At 48.7% G+C, this 20,736-nt stretch overlaps 1 protein-coding gene across 3 annotated transcripts in view; it reads right to left on the reverse strand.

Annotated features, from left to right (window-relative positions):
- The window catches only part of SBNO2 (strawberry notch homolog 2), a 108,008-nt gene that overhangs the window by 50,332 nt on the left and 36,940 nt on the right, over positions 1-20,736 (reverse strand). For 2 of the 3 annotated variants that reach the window (XM_028713313.2, XM_077921923.1), the window contains one exon: positions 17,434-17,533. In XM_028713313.2, coding sequence (XP_028569146.2) covers positions 17,434-17,533 — 100 coding nt within the window. Of the gene's footprint in view, positions 1-8,657; positions 8,905-17,433; positions 17,534-20,736 lie in introns of those variants that run through there. The other variant, XM_028713315.2, reaches the window with a different exon arrangement.

Below are 20,736 nucleotides of genomic sequence, written 5' to 3' on the forward strand. Positions count from 1 at the left end.
TTATTCTCTTCCTTTCCTCCTCTTTCTTTCTGTTTCCCTTTCTTAGATCAGTGTGGTTTTTACTGTATCTCACGTGGAAAACTTTCAATAAAAGTTGATTGTAAAAAAAAAAAAAACTTTCGTTATGAATCTCGCGCTGTTGTTTCTAAAGGGGAACACAGAGGCTCAGGTTCAATCCAGAGGTTTTGTTTTAAAAAACTATCAATCTTTTAAATGAAGAATTAAGAAAGGGGGGGGACCTTTCCAGGCAAGGCTGGAGAGCTACTGCCAGTTCAGTCTGACTCAGTATAAGGTAACTTTCCTGTGTTCACTTACGGGTTTGTGAATAACCTTTATACCAGGCATAGGCAACCTCGGCCCTCCAGATGTTTTGGGACTACAGCTCCCATCATCCCTGACCACTGGTCCTGTTAGCTAGGGATGATGGGAGTTGTAGTCCCAAAATATCGGGAGGGCCGAGTTTGCCTATGCCTGCTTTCTACAGTGGTACATCGGAAGTCAAACAGAATCCGTTCCGGAAGGCCGTTCGACTTCCAAAACATTCAGAAACCAAAGCACAGATTCTGAGTGACTGCAGGAAGCTCAAGGCAGTACATGCTCAAGGCAGCTCGTCTCCGCCCTCCCCCAACCTGCCATTTTAGGGTCTCCCTAAATAGTTGCCCAGGGACGCGGGTGGCGCTGTGGGTTAAACCACAGAGCCTAGGACTTGCCGATCAGAAGGTTGGCAGTTCGAATCCCCGCAACGACGGGGTGAGCTCCCATTGCTCGGTCCCTGCTCCTGCCAACCTAGCAGTTCGAAAGCACCTCAAAGTGCAAGTAGATAAATAGGTACCGCTCCGGCGGGAAGGTAAACGCCGTTTCCGTGCGCTGCTCTGGTTCGCCAGAAGCGACTTAGTCATGCTGGCCACATGACCCGAAAGCTGTACGCCGGCTCCCTCGGCCAGTAAAGCGAGATGAGCGCCGCAACCCCAGAGTCGGCCACAACTGGACCTAATGGCGAGGGGTCCCTTTAACTTTTTTAATTTAAGGGGAGAGGGGGGAATTCACGAGCCAGAAGCCTGGTGTGTGTTTGTACACACAGAGAGAGACGTAATTTCATTTGCATGCCACCTTTCCAGAATTTCAAACCATGCTCAAGGCAGCTTACAACATGAAAAAGCGCACAGCAGCAACCAGCTGTAAATAACAAAGGAAGTACTGAATAGCACGCAACCAAGCTGAACGATTTCCACATCAATCACAAGACCTGAAATGAAGATGCAAAAAGCCAGCAGCGACAAGCCTCCCAAGACACACGCACAGAGAGAAAAGGAGCAGCTTTCCGAATTACACGTGCACACCCCTCTCTTTCAAAATACTAATCCAGAGACCTTCACGCATCACAACAGAGAACTTCTTTGACGGAAGGTGCTTGCGAATGAACCTGCCAGACTCCAGCCTGCAAAGCGCAGGATCCACCACTGAAGGACAGCCATATCCTGCTTCTTTCTGGGACTTAGGGGGCCCCCCGAGGGCCATCTAGTCCAACCCCCTTTAATGCAGGAAATCTCAACATGAGGTCCCCCGTCCAATCAGGAACCATCCTGGACCCTGCTGAGCTTTCCAAAATGTGCCACTGGTTTTATTGCCGCAGGAATTCCTCAAGTTGACGTATTCCCAAAAGTGATAAATAGATCAAAGTTGTTAAGCCTTTTCTTGGGGTGGGTGGGGGAGATATCTCTTCCACCCACCCCCAAAAAATTGGGGGGGGGGGCTTTTCTTTGATTATTTTTTTTAATTGCCCTACTTGACATACATCCGAGTATTCCCATACATTTTGCCGATTCAGAAAAAATCTTCCCAGGTGCCATTTCCTGCCCAATTCCCAGACAAGGGCCTTCTCGGTGGTGGCGCCCTCCCTGTGGAACGCCCTCCCATCAGATGTCAAGGAAATAAACAACTATCTGACTTTTAGAAGACATCTGAAGGCAGCCCTGTTTAGGAAAGTTTTTAATGTTTGATGTTTTATCACTTTTTTATTCTGTTGGGAGCTGCCCAGAGTGGCCGGGGAGACCCAGCCAGATGGGCAGGGTAAAAATTTATGAAGATGATCATGTTGTTGTTGATGATGATGATGATGCTTATCACTACTACTACTACTACTACTACTACAGTATTTAAAAAAAACAAAAACAAAATGAATTCCTATGCCCCACAAATAACCCAGAGATGCATTTTAAATAAAAGCACACATTCTACTCATGTATAAACACCAGGCAGGCCCCACAAATAACCCAGAGATGCATTTTAAATAAAAGGACACATTCTACTCATGTAAAAACACGCTGATTCCCAGACCGTTCGCGGGCCGGATTGAGAAGGCGATTGGGCCAGATCCGGCACCCAGGCCTTAGTTTGCCTACCCATGGCTTAAAGGGCCATGTGGCCAGCAGGACAAAACCGCTTCTGGCGCAACGGGACACCGTGATGGAAACCAGAGCGCACGGAAACGCTGTTTACCTTCCCGCCGCAGCAGTACCTATTTATCTACTCGCGCTGGTGTGCTTTCAAACTGCTAGGCTGGCAGGAGCAGGGACAGAGAATTGGGAGCTCACTCCGTCATGGGGATTCGAACTGCCGACCTTCCGATCAGCAAGCCCAAGAGGTTCAGTGATTCAGACCACAGCGCCACCTTGTAAGGTGGGAGAGAACCCTTGCTGCCTTTAGTGGAAACTTAAGAGGTTTTGGCAGGTTGAGATGCTTGATAATGGGTTTCCCCATAAGACCAACAAGTTAGTTTGCCTATCTGAACTCGGGAATTGCCTTCATAGAGAAGCAAAACTGGCTCCTTCCTTGCTGCCCCTTCCTGTTCTATTCCAACAAGACTACTACTTTTTTCCTTCTTCAGGAAAGAAGGTGTTTTTATTATATGCATTTTAATGTAGTTGGGTTTATTTAAATTGTTTTAATTCTAGTTAAGAGCTTAATTTGCTCTTTTTAACCACTGCCTTCCGTCCGTTTTTAGCTTCGGGTATTTTGCCTGCGTCCTTTTAATCTGTGCAACCTGCCCAGAGTCCTGAAAGGCAGTGTAAAAATATAAATTGCTTGGCGTGTTATCGCAAGCTTCCGGATCACCACCCTTCTAGTTGTGTTGTGCTAGATCTCTCTCTCTCTCTCTCTCTCTCTCTCTCTCTCACACACACACACACACACACACAACACAACACACACACGGGCCGTTGCTGTCTGGGCAAGTCCCCAGGAACAGGAGGTTAAAAAATAAGGGGACTTTGCCCAGGTACAAAGGAATCAGAAGGCATCGTTTCGTAAGATAAAAAACCACCCCAGGAATGTGGAAAATCAGAAGAGGAACAATAAAAATAAAAAAACACTCATTCCCGAACACACCCATTTTACCGGGTATTCCTGTCCAACTGGCCTGGCTCTGGGATGTCGGATCTACCCTGCTTACTCTCGAGTAGCCTCACTGAGTGCTTGTAGGAACATTTCAGGAGCAGCCTAACAGGTGGGAGGTGGGAGATGAAACACAGGAAGCTGGCAAGCTATCCTGGGCGTCCAACCTTCGCCCAGAAACAAAGAAATGTTCTAGCGCCCGTGGGCCATAAAAGAGCCGATCTGAACCGCAAGTCGCTTTACACAGAGTCGGACCGCTGGATCTGTCCTGCTCACCAGCGTTCTTCAACCTGAAGGGTCTCCAGAAGCGGGCGGAATACGAAGCCCGTCATCCTTGGCGAAGCTGGCTGTGGATGATGGGTGTTGCAGTCTTGCCCTGGGACACCCCCCCCCCCCAGGTTAAAGACCGCTGGTCTACACAGACCGGCAGAGAGCTCTCCGCGGTCTTCCTCCACTCTGCCTGGAGATGACGGACATTCAGACTCGGGGAAACAGGGGCTATTCCATTCTGCTACAGCCACTCCAGGCTTAGGTGGACCAAACTACGGCGAGAATGATCTGCAGGGAGTTGGGCCGGGGTGGGAGAAGCAATTATTATTCTTATTCTTATTTCTATACCACCCTGTACCCAAAGGTCTCAGGGCGGTTCACATAAAATACAAAACGCATAAAATCAAAACAAAACCAGAAACCCAATTTTAAAAAGACCCAAAAGAGCCAGCATTTTTAGACAGGGTATATAGGACGTAGATGAGGCTTCCTCAACCTCGGCCCTCCCGATGTTTTTGGCCTACAACTCCCACGATCCCTAGCTAGCAGGACCACTGGTCAGGGATGATGGGAATTGTAGTCTCAAAACATCTGGAGGGTCGAGGAAGTCTGACGTAGATCAAGGCAGGCAAGGTCACCCCACGAGATTCCTGATGGAGTGGAGGTTCAAACCCTGATCTCCCAACACTCTAACCACTACACTCCACTGGCTTCCTAGAGCACTTCTGCTATGGGGCAGCTCTATGAATTATGTAGGTAAATAAATAGGGGGAAAGCAAAAATGTCCCCAACCAAAGAAGGACGGCAACTTAAGCTGATACATACAATAAGAGAACAAGAAGAACATACGTTTAGAGAAGGTTGGAAAATGTTTATTGAATGTATGGGGGGAAATTGTGCACACTTGAAAACGTTGGCAGCGTTAAGATAAATTCAGCAGTGTAAATTAAGTTTTGACGGATGCAATAATGGAATACTGAATGGTTTAGTTTATGTAAAATATGCAGGGATTTATGGTATGCAAAATGAACCATGGAAAGAGAAGAAGGGAAGTCACTGATATTTTAAGGATGTTTAAATAAGTATTCTAAATTGTAAAACAGAAAATGTAATAAAAATGAGAGAGAGAGGCGTCTAGACATTCCATGGTGGCGACTGTAACTTAGGTTTAAGATGCCATTGATTAACATATGTATCTGAGTTTCTAAAGACCAGGTACCAACGTCCTTGACCACTGAGCCTGCTGGCTGCTGGACGTCCAAACAACATCTACAACCTAACCCTGCAGTATGTTCAGAAGAGGATTCAGGCGGCGGGGTCTGGCAGCAGCAGTTGTTAAAAACCTTCCCTGTTGTGCTTTCCACGCAAGGCAATAATGCCCTGATATTCTGCACCTTGAGCAACAGAGAGACTGCGGGAAAAGCGGAAGGCTGGCGAAAGAGGAGAGGCTTTGCTGCAGTGGACCAAAGTTTGAGATGACCGTTGAAGAAGAGTTTGGATTTGATATCCCGCTTTATCACTACCCAAAGGAGTCTCAAAGCGGCTAACATTCTCCTTTCCCTTCCTCCCCCACAACAAACACTCTGTGAGGTGAGTGGGGCTGAGAGACTTCAGAGAAGTGTGACTAGCCCAAGGTCACCCAGCAGCTGCATGTGGAGGAGCGGGGAAGCGAACCCGGTTCACCAGATTACGAGACTACCGCTCTTAACCACACCACCACACTGGCTCTCCAGTGTGAGATGAGGGAAAGACGCATGGGCAGGGATTGAGCAGAGTTTTCAGCCCAAAGCATTCTCCTGCCACATCTCCACCAAATGCAAACCGAAGATCGGCCTGCTGGATCGGGGCAATGCCCCCCCCCCACAAGCGGTACATGTGAAAAGGATCTAGGGGTCTTGGTGGACCGCAAGCTTAACATGAGCCAACAGTGTGATGATGCAGCAGCAAAAAAAAACCAGGTAACACTATTCTAGGCTGCGTCAACAGAAGTCTAGTGTCCAGATCAAGGGAAGTCATAGTCTTGCTCTATTCTGCCTTGGTCAGACCACACCTGGAATACTGCGTCCAATTCTGGGCATCGCAGTTTATGAAGGATGTTGACAAGCTGGAAGGTGGGCAGAGGAGGGCGACCGAGATGATCAAGGGTCTGGAAACCAAGACATAAGAGGAATATTTGAAGGAGCTGGGTATGTTTAGCTTGGAAAAGAGGAGACTGAGAGGAGATATGAGAGCCATCTTCAAATATCTGAAGGGCTGTCTCATGGAAGAGGGAGCCAGCTTGTTTTCTCCTGCCCTGGAGGGTTGGGCTCAAACCAATGGCTTCAAGTTACAAGGAGATTCCGGCTCAACATTCAGAAAAAACTTTCTGACAGTAAGAGCTGTTCGGCAGTGGAACAGACTCCCACGAGAGGTGATGGACTCTCCTTCCTCGGAGGTTTCTAAGCAGAGGTTGGGTGGCCATCTGTCAGGGATGCTTTAGTTGAGATCCCCGCATTGCAGGGGGTTGGACTGGATGAGCCCTAGATGTCCCTTCCAACTCTACAGTTCTATGATTCGAGCACAAGAGCAACTCTCAGCTCTCGCCTCCTGCGGTTTCTAGCAACTGGGGATTCGGAAGAATTTACTGCCGCTAGGCAGAGAGCACAACTGTGAGGGTTAGCAGCTATTGACAGCCTCCCCCTCCCTCCATGAATTGCCTAATCCTCCTTTTAAAGCCTTTCAAGTTGGCAGCATCCTTTGCAAGCGAGCTCCACGGTTTAGATATCCCCTGCACGAATGAGGACTTTATTGCAGGAAATGTGGAATTACTTTCTGCAGAGCGTTGATCAACTGCGGCCATGCCACATCGTGGAGATGAGAGGCAGGCTTATTAAGTATACAGCGGTACCTCGGGTTAAGAACTTAATTTGTTCCGGAGGTCCGTTCTTAACCTGAAACTGTTCTTAACCTGAAGCACCACTTTAGTACATTTAGTACACTGTAAGTACATTTCCTCCTTGTCCTGCCCGTGTCCACATTCAAAATACAGCATTCCGTAACTGCGCTACGTTGTGGGGGGAAAGACCAGGAACTTCACACGCAACCAGCCTAGAGAAAGCCGAAATAGGGGAACGCTAAAAGCAGAAGCTGCTGTTCTGGGATGTGTGGGGCTACGGCAGCCTCTGGGTCACACAGAACACCTCATTTGCTGCCTGCGGAGACTGGTGTGTTTTCAAAAACTGAATCACTGGCACCGCCACTAAGAAGCGAGTCTAATTTGCATTTTAAGCCCTAGTTTGTCCCAATTAGTTTTTTGCTCACTTCCAGTCAAGCTGTGCTGGGCACCTAACAGGATAAGAAAAAAAAGTTTGGTAATAACTAAGAGAAACAGACTTCTTTGCTTGATTTCGTCGAGAGTTGCATCTCACTGGCGGGAATGCTCTCAGCCTCACCGCAAACTTTCCTGCGTCCTCCTAAGGGACGCAAACCACTTCACCCTTGCAACTGCCCTCTGAGTCAGGGGGAGAGGAAGCAATGACCGCAGGATTTGAACCCACCAGAAGAGGCTGCTGGATCCAACCTGGACTCCTGACCACTGGCCGCTATCCTAGTCCAGCACTTTCAAAGGGCGAAAAGCATTATTAGGCTGGATCCGGTCTTTGCCATGTGTGGAGCAGGCAAAATGAAATCAATAGGACCTCCGTTAGTTCCCGAGTAACCTAAGCCCCATTAGTTACAAAAGGTCTACTCTAAGCAAGCCAGGGTCTGGATCCAAGCTATTAGCAGCCTCTCTCCAACCTGGGTCGCCAGATGCTGTCGGACTACAACTCCCATCACCCCTGACTGGTCCTTGTAGCTGTGAGGGATGGGAGTTGTAGTGCAGCCGGAGACCAGAGTTTGAAAAAGGCTGTGTTAGGTTTTAACAGGGCTCTCTACGTTTCACATCTTGCTCGCAGGACCCGGGAACCCCGGATCAAAACACGTACAACCCGCAAGGCTACCAAATCTCACAAGGCTGATAATATAATAATAATAGGCTGGGGGGGAAATCCTCACAAACGGCGCTTCCCAGAAATGGGAGGAATAGCAGGAAGCAAAGTTAATTGAGAAATAAATTACAGCAAGGAGGCAGAAGGCAATGTTTGGAGACCGGTTTAAAACACACACACACACACACACACACACACACACACACACACACACACACACCCTCCAGATAAAAGACAGGTTGCAGATTATTGGAAGATGACTGAACAGCCAAATCAAGAGGTTTTTCTTTTCCAGGTCCCCCTAACCTTGTATTAACCCTGCCCTGTTTCCCAGCTGTATCCGTTGCCAAGATCCCTGAAAGCTAAGTCTCTAAAGTCTTGCAAGTGGAGAGAAATCAAGCGGCTGGGGGTGGTTGCATTGTAATTGTGCAAGTCGGGCTCTTGGCGGCTGGATGTCGGAAGGCAGGGAAATACCTGCGGAGCGAAAAACATCTGAGGCTGGCAGCTGCTCCCCTCTCCGCTCTCAGGGCTGAAAAAACTTTTTCTCAAAGCACAGGCTCTTTGGAGAGCTGGTTGTCAAAGTTGCGCAGACCCACCCCTGTGCACTTTTGCAGGCTACAGAAGCCCACCCTTCCCGACCGTCTCTCCAAACCTCACCCTGACAAATGGGTTTTTCTCCGTAAAATATCCCCTTCTTGCTTCCTCGAATGCTGCCGTGGCACAGAGCACATAGACACAGAGAGAGAGAGCCCACCACCAATCTTTCCATAAAAAGTTCTGTGGACTTTGCAACCGTCTGATCAATTGCCGCTGTTTGGCTGATTCCCTCCTGTTCCCCCCCCCCCAAGCAAAGCACCCTGGAGGGCGTGGGAAACACCTGAAATTTAAGACAACAGAGTTCAAAGCGCCCGCGACTCTGAAATGGCAAGAATGCAAAGCGAGGCTCCCAATGCAAACAGAAAAAGGTGTGTATGTTTGTAAAAACGTAACACAGTTTTTTAAAAAAAATGTTTTTCAAAAAGTTACCTTGAAGAGCGACGCAAACTTGAGCCAGAACTGCATCTGGGACATATTAAGCCGGCATGGAAGGCGAGGCGAGGCGAGCTGGTCCCTGGCAAAGAGGAGAAGCGGACTTTCTCGGCACCCAAGGGCGACGAGTCTTGCCTCATGACAGCGGGCTTGTCAGGAGAGGAGCATTGGAAAGTTGGGGTTTTGTTTTTTTGTTTTTAAATTGTCTAAAGAATTGGCACGGAATTACAGAAAGGGAGGGCGCCAAAAAGAAGAAGAGGAGGAGGAAGAAGAGGCTTGTCTGATGAAGGCAGCCTGGCAGAAAAAGCCGGTCTCTTCCCTCCACCCCAGCCCACCACCCCCACCACTGCGATCGGATTGGTTTAGTCACGAAGAGGAGGGTGCAGTCTTCCTCTAAGTCCAGCCCGGCTGACTTTCAGGAAATGAAGCCTGCCTGGTAAGTCAGTGAAATTACTGGCAATGACAGCAGAATTACTGTATGTCGTGTAATTTAAACCACAGAGCCACTGTAAACAAAAGGATACAGAACAGGGGGTTTGAGTTCGGGGGCCCAAAAGCGAGGCTGGCTTCTCTTCCCAGCGCTCCAAACCCAACCCGGCTCAGGCCCGTGTTAAGTTTTAATGTTTTAAAAGTTGTGTTCCCCCTCCCCGCCAACAACCACCCCCACCCCCTGGGAAAAGAGCAAACCAAATAAAGGCTAAATTTAGAAGGCGGGCTCCTGGGGTGTTGCCGGCGAAGGCTGGCTTGAAAAGGGAACTTTCGAAGCTTCCGTTCCAGCCCCAAACAGCTGCTACCAGGGTGGCATCTTTCTGTTGTTGTTATTATTATTAATAATAATAGTAAACAACAGCTTTTGCCACAACCTCTGGGAACCTAACAGGAACTGTTCCTTGCTGCCATTTCTCTCCCCCCACTAAAAAAAAAAGCCATAACGGAGCCTGCAAAAAGCCCCTTGCCCAATCCGCGCCAGAAAATAGTTCTTTAGAAAGGTTTTTTTTTAAAAAAAGTGTCACGCTACTGGTTCACGCGGCCTGTGGAAGTGGTAATTTTGAACGGACGCGAGCCAGAATGAATCATGAACATGCAAGAAGCAATTTCTGGAAGGATGGTGGGTTGATTGTTTAAAATAAAATTAAAAAAATTACACATGACGAACACCTACGCTTTTGTACTCTTGCAAGAGAAGGGGATGTCACGAGAAGGATCGGGGCAAGCTGTCTGCACAGGTTGGAAGCTGCCCTCGGCTTGCAATTAGAAGAGGCACGGGTTTAAGAAGAAAACTAAACAGCAACTAAGAGAGAGAGAAAAGTGTCGCCGGTTAAACACCGAATGTTCTGGTTGTTCCTCGCCGCGTGCCAGCTTCCTGGTGCTACACCTGTGGGGCAGAGGACTTGCATGGCACACAGGAGGAGCCAAGGTCCGTCCCCGGTGGCATCTGCAGGTCTAGAAATCCCCCAAGTGTGCTTTTTTGAATTGTGACCACGTGGAGATCTCCCGATGCCAGGTTGCCGACCGAAAAATTCCCTGCCTTAAATCCTGGAGAGCCACTGCAAACCGCCATAGGCTAGATGGACCAACGATTTGACTCTGTATAAGGGCCACCTCTGGTTTTCCCAGCAGTGATGTATGGAAGTGAGAGCTGGACCATAAAGAAGGCTGATGGCCGAAGAATTGATGCTTTTGAATTCTGGTGCTGGAGGAGACTCTTGAGAGTCCCATGGACTGCAAGAAGATCAAACCTCTCCATCCTGAAGGAAATCAGCCCTGAGTGCTCACTGGAAGGACGGATCCTGAAGCTGAGGCTCCAAGACTTTGGCCACCTCCTGAGAAGAGAAGACTCCCTGGAAAAGACCCTGATGTTGGGAAAGATGGAGGGCACAAGGAGAAGGGGACGACGGAGGACGAGATGGTGGGACAGTGTTCTGGAAACTACCAGCATGAGTTTGACCAAACTGCGGGAGGCTGTGGAAGACAGGAGTGCCTGGCGGGCTCTGGTCCAGGGGGTCATGAAGAGTCGGACACGACTAAACAACAACAACAAGGGCCACCTCTTGTTTAAATCAGAACTTCAATTTTGATAGAGGACTTTTCCTTTTCCTTTTCCTCTTTCTTTCTTTCTTTCTTTCTTTCTTTCTTTCTTTCTTTCTTCTCTTCCTTTTCCTCCTCTCCCCCCCCCTTTCTTTTCTTCTTTATTCTCTTCCTTTCCTCCACTTCCTTCCTTTCTATTTTTCTTTCTTAGATCAGTGTGGTTTTTATTGTATCTTACACGGAAAAACTTTCAATAAAAGTTTACTGTGGTAGCTCGGGTTACATATGCTTCAGGTTACATACGATTCAGGTTACAGACTCCGCTAACCCAGAAATAGTGCTTCAGGTTAAGAACTTTGCTTCAGGAGGAGAACAGAAATCGTGCTCCGGCGGCGCGGCAGCAGCAGGAGGCCCCATTAGCTAAAGTGGTGCTTCAGGTTAAGAACAGTTTCAGGTTAAGAACGGACCTCCGGAACGAATTAAGTACTTAACCCGAGTTATCACTGTATTGTAAAAAAGAGAGCTTTCGTTACAAATGTTGTGCTGTCATTTCTAAAGGGGAACACAGCGGCTCAGGGTCAATGCAGGGGTTTTGTTTTAAAAGACTAGCAATCTTTTAAATAAAAAATTAAGAAAATGGGGGGGAAATAAAGCTTTCCAGGCAAGGCTGGAGAGCTACTGCCAGTTCGGTCTGACTCAGTATAAGGTTGCTTTCCTTATGGGTTTGTGAATAACCGTTATATTAGGTTAGACTCGTTTCCTCAGGCTTTTCTCCTTGCAAACGGGAGTTGAGCCGGCAACTAAAACTTCAGCTGGCTGAACCTTTACAGAAGAAGGGTTAGAAACTCAGATATATAAATGCCAGGCACCCAACAGCTCCTTAAACCAAGGTTAAAGGTAAAGGTAAAAGGACCCCTGACCATTAGGTCCAGTCGTGGCCGACTCTGGGGTTGCGGCGCTCATCTCGCTTTATTGGCCGAGGGAGCCGGCGCACAGCTTCCGGGTCATGTGGCCAGCAGGACTGAGCCGCTTCTGGCGAACCAGAGCAGCGCACGGAAACGCCGTTTACCTTCCCGCTGGAGTGGTACCTAGTTATCTACTTGCACTTTGACGTGCTTTCAGACTGCTAGGTGGGCAGGAGCAGGGACCAAGCAACGGGAGCTCACACCGTCCGTCGCGGGGGTTCGAACCGCCAACCTTCTGATCGGCAAGCCCTAGGCTCTGTGGTTTAACCCACAGCACCACCCGCGTCCCTATAAAACCAAGGTTACAATTTCCAAAATAGAATGTTTAGGCACCTTTTGGAAATATATTATTATTATTATTATTATTATTATTATTATTATTATTATTATTATTATTATTTCTATACCGCTTTGGAGACTTTTTCTGGTGCCCTGCAGGCTGATCTAATTTGGCATTTATTATCACTACCTGCTACAACGGTTCACCGCTGTAAGACCCCCAGGGCAGCTTGGAGAAACTAAAAAAGCCCAATATTAAAACCAGCATAAAACAAATTACGTTCACAAGAGTAGAGTGGGCCTATATATTTACATAATATAGATGCATATATATGTTTGCGGACGTGCCAAAGGCCAGGGAAAAATAAGCATGGCTTTTGTCAAAGGCAAAAACGTTGGAACTTCCATGCTTGTCCCAGACAGTCCTTTGCAACTGGCACCTGTTCGCTGTTATCAAAGAACTTTACGGAATGGGAAAATTTTCAGTGGGGAAAAATCGAAAAGCATTGGAAGATTCCCTGCCTCTTATCACTGGCCACTAACATCCTGTTGCTTTCTTTGTGCAAAGCACAAGGAGTCTCATAGAATTAAGGACTAAGATTCCTTCCTTCCTTCCCAACCCTTCACCCTAAGGTTCCAGATTAAAACACAATACAGTGGTACCTCAGGTTAAGTACTTAATTCGTTCCAGAGGTCCGTTCTTAACCTGAAACTGTTCTTAACCTGAAGCACCACTTTAGCTAATGGGGCCTCCTGCTGCCGCTGCTGCACGATTTCTGTTCTTATCTTGAAGCAAAGTTCTTAACCTGAAGCACTATTTCTGGGTTAGCGGAGTGTGTAACCTGAAGCCTCTGTAACCTGAAGCGTATGTAAGCCGAGGTACCACTGTACAGTCAAACCTTGGATCCCGAACGCCTTGCAAGACAAATGTTTTGGCTCCTGAATGCCGCAAACCCGGAAGTGACTGTTCCAGTTTACAAACGTTCTTTTGGAACCTGAACGTCTGATGGGGCTTCTGCGGCTTCCGATTGGTTGCAGGCCAATTGTGTAATATTGCGCTTTATTATTAACATTGCATTCTAATTGTTGCAACCCAGCCTGCGAGGGTGAAGGGTGGGTAACGAATTATAACAGCAGCAGCAGCAACAACAACAGTTTGTTTATGTTGTTCTTGTTGAGTCGTTTAGTCATGTCCGCCTCTTCGTGACCCCTGGACCAGAGCACGCCAGGCCCTCCTGTCTTCCACTACCTCCCCCAGTTTGGTCAAACTCATGTTTGTAGCTTTGAGAACACTGTCCCACCATCTCGTCCTCCGTCGTCCCCTTCTCCTTGTGCCCTCCATCTTTCCCAACATCAGGGTCTTTCCCAGGGAGTCTTCTCTTCTCATGAGGTGGCCAAAGTATTGGAGCCTCAGCTTCAGGATCTGTCCTTCCAGAGAGCACTCAGGGCTGATTTCCTTCCGAACGGAGAGGTTTGATCTTCTTGCAGTCCATGGGACTCTCAAGAGTCTCCTCCAGCACCAGAATTCAAAAGCATCCATTCTTCGGCGATCAGCCTTCTTGATGGTCCAGCTCTCACTTCCATGCATCACTACTGGGAAAACCATGACTTTAACTATACGGACCTTTGTTTATAGCCTTGCTTAAATACTTTAGGACCTCTGTGCCATAAAAGGCAATGGTGGGAGGGGGACTCGCCTAAACCCCATTCTAGACTCGCCCCAGGTGAACACCTGCCGACAAGCCTCCCTCTGGCAAGCTAAGAAGCAGCTATCAATAGATGAAAAAGCGTCTCTCGTGTTCTGGTATTTTGATTTAGGGCGCGACTTCGTGTCGCACGGAATCTGGCTTTATTCCACCTCCTTTTGGTCCTGGAACTGGCAGGCGAGACGTGGGCGGATTTGATGGGGTGCATCCAATTACTTGGTAGTGATTGAAAGCCTGGTTTATTTTTAAGTTACTGCGCTTGGCACCCCTCCAAGGAAAACAAGTGCCTTGCAGGTAAGGCTTGTCATCATGCGCCTCAAGGTGCAGTCGGGTCAGCTGATTACGTCTGCAACCAGGGTGGGTGGGGGGCGATAAAATAAAAACACATTTTCACCTCCTAGGCTATTAAACCGCGGATGACACCGGGTCTCAGCACCTCCTGTACCTAATGTAGGGACTTGCCTTATACAGGGTCTAGGGGTCTTAGTCCCTGGAAAAGACCCTGATGTTGGGAAAGATGGAGAGCACAAGGAGAAGGGGACGAGAGAGGACGAGATGGTGGGACAGTGTTCTCGAAGCTACCAGCATGAGTTTGACCAAACTGTGGGAGGCAGTGGAAGACAGGAGGGCCTGGCGTGCTCTGGTCCAGGGGGTTACGAAGGGGCGGACACGACTAATGACTAAACAACAACAACATGGGGTCTTAGTGGACCACAAGCTGAACATGAGCTCACAGTGTGATGCAGCAGCAAAAAAAAGCGAGCGTTATACTAGGCTGCATCAACAGAAGTCTAGTGTCCAGATCAAGGGAAGGAATAGTCCCTTCTGGACACCACAGTTGTGGGCACCACAATTTAAGAAGGTTGTTGACAAGCTGGAAGGTTTGTTTGCAGAGGAGGGCAACCAAGACGATCAATGGTCTGGAAACCAAGAACGGCTTGTGCTCGCTATGTTTAGCCCGGAAAAGATGAGACTTAGAGGAGATAGGATTGTTGTTGTTGTTTAGTCGTTTAGTCGTGTCCGACTCTTCGTGACCCCCTGGACCAGAGCACGCCAGGCCCTCCTGTCTTCCACTGCCTCCCGCAGTTTGGTCAAACTCATGCTGGTAGCTTCGAGAACACTGTTCCACCATCTCGTCCTCCGTCGTCCCCTTCTCCTTGTGCCCTCCATCTTTCCCAACATCAGGGTCTTTTTTCCAGGGAGTCTTCTCTTCTCATGAGGTGGCCAAAGTCTTGGAGCCTCAGCGTCAGGATCTGTCCTTCCAGCGAGCACTCAGGGCTGATTTCCTTCAGAATGGATACGTTTGATCCCCTTCATGGATCACTGCCTTGCTGTGGCGAAGGGGCTTGAAGAACTCAGAGAAGCTATGAACTATGCCGTGCAGGGCCACCCAAGATGGACAGGTCATAGTGGAGAGTCTTGACCAAACGTGATCCACCTGGAGCAAGAACCGGCAAGCCACTCCAGTATCCCTGCCAAGAAAACTCCATGGACAAAGACAACAGGAGATAGGATAGCCAACTTTGAATATCTCAAGGGCTGCCACGTGGAAGAGGGTGCAAGCCTTTTTTCTCCTGCCCAGGAGGGCAGGACTTTGACCAGGAAGCCTTCAGGCAGGACTTCGACCAGGAAGCTTCAAGCGACAAGAAAGGGAGATTCTGACTCAACATCAGGAAGAGCTTTCTTGTCATCTGAGCAGCCCAGGACCTCCAGCCACACGGCCCAGGCTGGCGCCCCAAGGGAGGTCACGTCGGTGCTGCTGACGTAGCGGTTTTATTTCACCCTCGGAGGTGAACTCCATTGTCTCTCGAGTCAGACTGATGCTGACAACAACAACAGCAGGCTTCAATTCTTCTTAATTACATTTGCAAGGTTTTATAACAAACGTAGGGACGCGGGTGGCACTGTGGGTTAAACCACAGAGCCTAGGACTTGCCGATCAGAAGGTCGGCGGTTCGAATCCCCGCAATGATGGGGTGAGCTCCCGTTGCTTAGTCCCAGCTCCTGCCAACCTAGCAGTTCGAAAGCACGTCAAAGTGCAAGTAGATAAATAGGTACCGCTCCGGCCGGAAGGTAAACGGCGTTTCCGTGTGCTGATCTGGTTCGCCAGAAGCGGCTTAGTCCTGCTGGCCACATGACCAATAAAGCGAGATGAGCGCCGCAACCCCAGAGTCGGTCATGACTGGACCTAACGTTCAGGGTTCCCTTTATCTTTACCTAATGGATGGTATGCCAGCCTCCCGGGGAGCCTGTTTACCCACAGAGGGTGGTACAAAGGCTTTAAATATAATAAGTAATAATCCTCATTATAATATATTACCATCCTGAGACCTGCAGGTATAGGACGGTACACAAATTTAATAAATATCAGCAACATCAACAACAACAGAGCAAATCCAGATTACAGGTAAATTACAATGAAATCAGTATCACAATGCAGCGCTATTAGCCAGACAAGATAGAGGGGAACTGAATAGAGGAAACCACTGACCTTAAGGAAGGAACAAAAGTAATACCATCAGCCAGTATCAGTCATCCCTAAATCACCACGAGTTTCAGGTGGAATAACGTTGCTTTCCTTCCTTAGAAGGGAATCTGATAAAAGAACGCTGCCTTTCTCCAAATTCCCCTGACAAATTTCAGCTTCTCCTAACGCTTCAACTGTTAGGCCTCCAGGAAAGAGGCGGACCAGATTTCTCGACACCAATAAACTCAAAAGCAATGCCTTGCAATAATTTGCCCATGTTGGTATAATAAGAATAAGAATAATATATTATTTATACCCCGCCCATCTGGCTGGGCTTCCCCAGCCACTCTGGGTGGCTTCCAACCAAATATTAAAATACAGTAATCCATCAAACATTAAAATCTTCCCTAAACAGGGCTGCCTTCAGATGTCTCCTAGAAGTCTGGTAATTATTGTTCTCTTTGACATCTGGCGGGAGGGTGTTCCACAGGGCGGGTGCCACTACCGAGAAGGCCCTCTGCCTGGTTCCCTGTAACTTGGCTTCTCGCAGTGAGGGAACCGCCAGAAGGCCCTCGGCGCTGGACCTCAGTATCTGGGCAGAACGATGTGGGTGGAGACACTCCTTCAGGTATACTGGGCCGAGGCCGTTTAGGGCTTTAAAGGTCAGCACCAACACTTTGAATTGTGCCCAGAAACATACTGGGAGCCAATGTAGGTCTTTCAAGACCGGTGTTATGTGGTCTCGGCGGCCGCTCCCAGTCACCAGTCTAGCTGTCGATATAGCAGCATTTAGCAGCAGGACTGACTTCTTCGAATGAAAATACGCCATTGTTTTCTTTTGCTTCCACGCTAACTATTTATTGTGCTTTTATCCTGTATTTTTGTCCTGCAAATCCAGCCCTGAGATCTTCGAACGAAGGGCAGTATATGAATAAAATAAAATAAAAATAATAAAGAAATGAGAGAAAGAAAGATTATGGGGAAAGCCCATCTCTGAAAGGGACTTTTACCAGTTTCAAAAAACACACAAAACACAAAACAACCTAAGAGCATAATAAGGCCCTGCTGAATCAGACCAACGACCCAACAAACACTCAATCACCTCCAAACTCGCCGCAGTCAAATCACACGGCAGATGGCCGTTGCACATCTGCCTTCGCCATAAACCCTTTTCCTGAACCTGTCCAGAACGAAAGCAAGAAAGCAGAGGTTGTTCTTTTCCCTGGGAGGTGAAGGGAGAAGAAACCCACGCACCGCAAATGCTGACCTAATCCCAATGGAGAAAACAGATCTGTCGCTCAAAGGAGCAGGTGGGTGCCGGGGCTTACCTGAGGAAAGTCGCCGTTCTTCAAGAAATCGGCGAGGCCTGGAGTTGCATAGCTGGCGTCAGAGAACGGCTGCCCGCCGGAGTAGAAATCAAAATATTGCCTGGAAGGGAAAGAGGAGGGAACGGTGAATTTGCGGAAGGGCGTGATAAGAACTGCTTCACTGGGTGAGGCTCATCTAACCCAGTACCGTTTCCCCTGAAACCGACCAGCTAGATGGCTCTTTAATTGGTTCATTACTGGAATATTTTGCCTACAAGGGGCATCAGGCATGGCGCCTCTCCCCGCTCCTCGACTCTTTCAATTTTCACAACAGCCCTGTGAGGTAGGGCTGAGCTGAGAGAAGAGCAGCTCCCGCCCCCCGCAGGCCACCCGCTGAATTTCCTGGCTAAGCGGGGATTTGAACCCAAGTCTGCCGAGTGCTAGGGACGCGGGTGGTGCTGTGGGTTAAACCACAGAGCCTAGGACTTGCCGATCAGAAGGTCGGCGGTTCGAATCCCTGCAATGACGGGTGAGCTCCCGTTGCTCGGTCCCTGCTCCTGCCAACCTAGCAGTCCGAAAGCACGTCAAAGTGCAAGTAGATCAATAGGTACCGCTCCGGCAGGAAGGTAAACGGCGTTTCCGTGCGCTGCTCTGGTTCGCCAGAAGCGGCTTAGTTCTGCTGGCCACATGACCCGGAAGCTGGACGCCGGCTCCCTCAGCCAGTAAAGCGAGATGAGCGCCGCAACCCCAGAGTCGGCCACGACGGGACCTAATGGTCAGGGGTCCCATTACCTTTACCTTTACTGCCGAGTGCTAGCTCAGCGGCTCCCAAAGGAGGCGATGGGGCAGCGGTGTGTGTGTGTGTGTGTGTGTGTGTGTGGCGTAAATGGCTACCCGATTTTGACAAGCTGGTACCACCGGAGCAAACCGATCGATTCTGTTGATCAGTTAAATGAGCTTTGATTGCACGTTGAATAAACGTGCGGTTAATTGTTACAGCTTGGGATTTTATTGCACTATTGGCTTCCATAGTGGGTCGTCATGCAAACTGCTATTCTGAATACTGCTTTTTTGTAAACTAGGGGGGGGGGGGAGCGAGGATGTGTTTATGAATATATAAGAGAAAAAAGAAATAAAATAAAACCTACATACAGCAACAGTGTTTTGTGTTGTGTAGGCTCCTAGGATGGAAGCCTGCTCCCTAAAATATCACTGGTTTGCTCATTTCTATATATAGGTGCCTTCATTCTGCTATTTCTAATTATTAGCACTTTGCATCATATATTTACACCTCTTATTATTTCATGTTATAGCAAGTTTCTCGAGACTAGATTATGAGTCTTTGTAAATTGTGTTTCCAAATGAACTTTTCTTATTGCCAAATGCCAATGTGTTTGCATTATTAAGTTTGTTACGAATAAAAAATCATTTTAAGTTAGAGCTGAATAATTATTTCACTATTAATATACCTCTTCTTAATTGTATTTCAGTTCAACAATTACTTTGATAAAATACATACAGTGGTACCTCGGGTTAAGTACTTAATCCGTTCCAGAGGACCGTTCTTAACCTGAAACTGTTCTTAACCTGAAGCACCACTTTAGCTAATGGGGCCTCCCGCTGCCACCGTGCCGCCAGAGCACGATTTCTGTTCTCATCCTGAAGCAAAGTTCTTAACCCGAGGTACTATTTCTAGGGTAGCGGAGTCTGTAACCTGAAGCGTATGTAACCCGAAGCATATGTAACCCGAGGTACCACTGTATTTTGTGATGTGCAAATGGCTTGAGATACCTGTTGGGTCCATAAATGACCATATAACATATATTCAAAAAACCCAGCGACAATTTGCTGTTGGCAAAGGACAGCTGGACATAGAAAGGGCCTCATTACCTTCAGTAGCTTAAAAGTAAAGGTAAAGGTACCCCTGCACGTATGGGCCAGTCGTGTCCGACTCTGGGGTTGCGTGCTTTCGAGCCAGCGCTGTCCGGAGACACTTCCGGGTCAAGTGGCCAGCGTGTCGAAGCTGCTCTGGCGAGCCAGCACCAGCGCAGCACACGGAAACGCTGTTTACCTTCCCGCCAGAGCGGTACCTATTTATCTACTTGCACTTTGACGTGCTTTCGAACTGCTAGGTGGGCAGGAGCTGGGACCGAACGACGGGAGCTCACCCCGCCGCGGGGATTCGAACCGCCGACCATACGATCGGCAAGTCCTAGGCACTGAGGTTTTACCCACAGCGCCACCCGCGTCCCTTTTTCCAGTAGCTTAGGGCTTCATTAAACCTAAATCCAGCCAAAAACCAGCTCTCTGGCCTCTGGAAACGGCAGGTAAAAAAAATAATCATGACAAGCCACAGCAGCCGCCCGTCTCTGCTGCCCTTGCTGCTCTGCGTACATCCTCAGTTTCGGTTTTACTAGTGCAAAGTCCTCATTGCCACCCCGAAGGAAGAACCATCCTCCCCAACCTTTTTCTCCCCCCCCCCCGGCTCCATTGCTTCACCATCCTTCCAGTAAGAAGCAGCTGCAGATCTGAAAAGTGACTGGCTCAGCTGAAGCCAGAGAGATAGAGAAATTATTATTTCAAGTTCTCAAGAACCGGCAGAGAACACCCCTATGGGGATCCCCGGCCGACTGACATCTGCTTGGCCGGCACACTGTCTGGCAGCCCTCAGCTTCCACCCGCTGACGACACCTCCAGATTAGGAGAAAAGGGAGACCAAACCAGGAAAGCCCCGTCCTTTCTGAGGACGTTCTGGAGAGATGCTGCCAGCCAGAGCGGGCGGCTAATCTGGCAGGCTTGCAGCGCTCGAAAGGATTGTATAGAAGTGTACAGCTGAGAAAGGGACCGTGAGGGTCGAACTACTGCAACCCCCTGCCGTTCTTTGCAGGGGTCCCTTGCAGAGGTCTTTTGCCCGGACGTGGGTCTTTTGCCCGGACGTGGAACTCAAACCCACAACCTGGAGACTTAAAGGGTCTCGCGCTCCGCTGGCTGAGCCATCTAAGCTTCGAGAATGCAAGGGGAGCTGTGCAGGATCAGGCCAACGGCCCATCTAGTCGGGGATCCTTTTCTCATGGTGACCACCCAGAATTCAGGAATCGCGCCCTCTCCCCTCCTGAAGTTTTCAGCAACTAGTACTAGGCGCTGCATGAAAAAGGGCTGACTTTAACCTGCCCTGTTTATTTCGTTTGGATATGGTTATTTCTGAAAACTGAACAAACACCCTTTTCCTAGTTTTTAAGAAAGGGGGGGGAATCCACCCACGTGCGGATTCGAGCAAAGCTGGGTGAGAACAGCCGCAGGGAGAGAAGAAGGCGAGGGCTGCAA

The sequence above is a fragment of the Podarcis muralis genome, chromosome 18 (genome assembly GCF_964188315.1).
Source record: "Podarcis muralis chromosome 18, rPodMur119.hap1.1, whole genome shotgun sequence".
NCBI lineage: Eukaryota > Metazoa > Chordata > Lepidosauria > Squamata > Lacertidae > Podarcis > Podarcis muralis.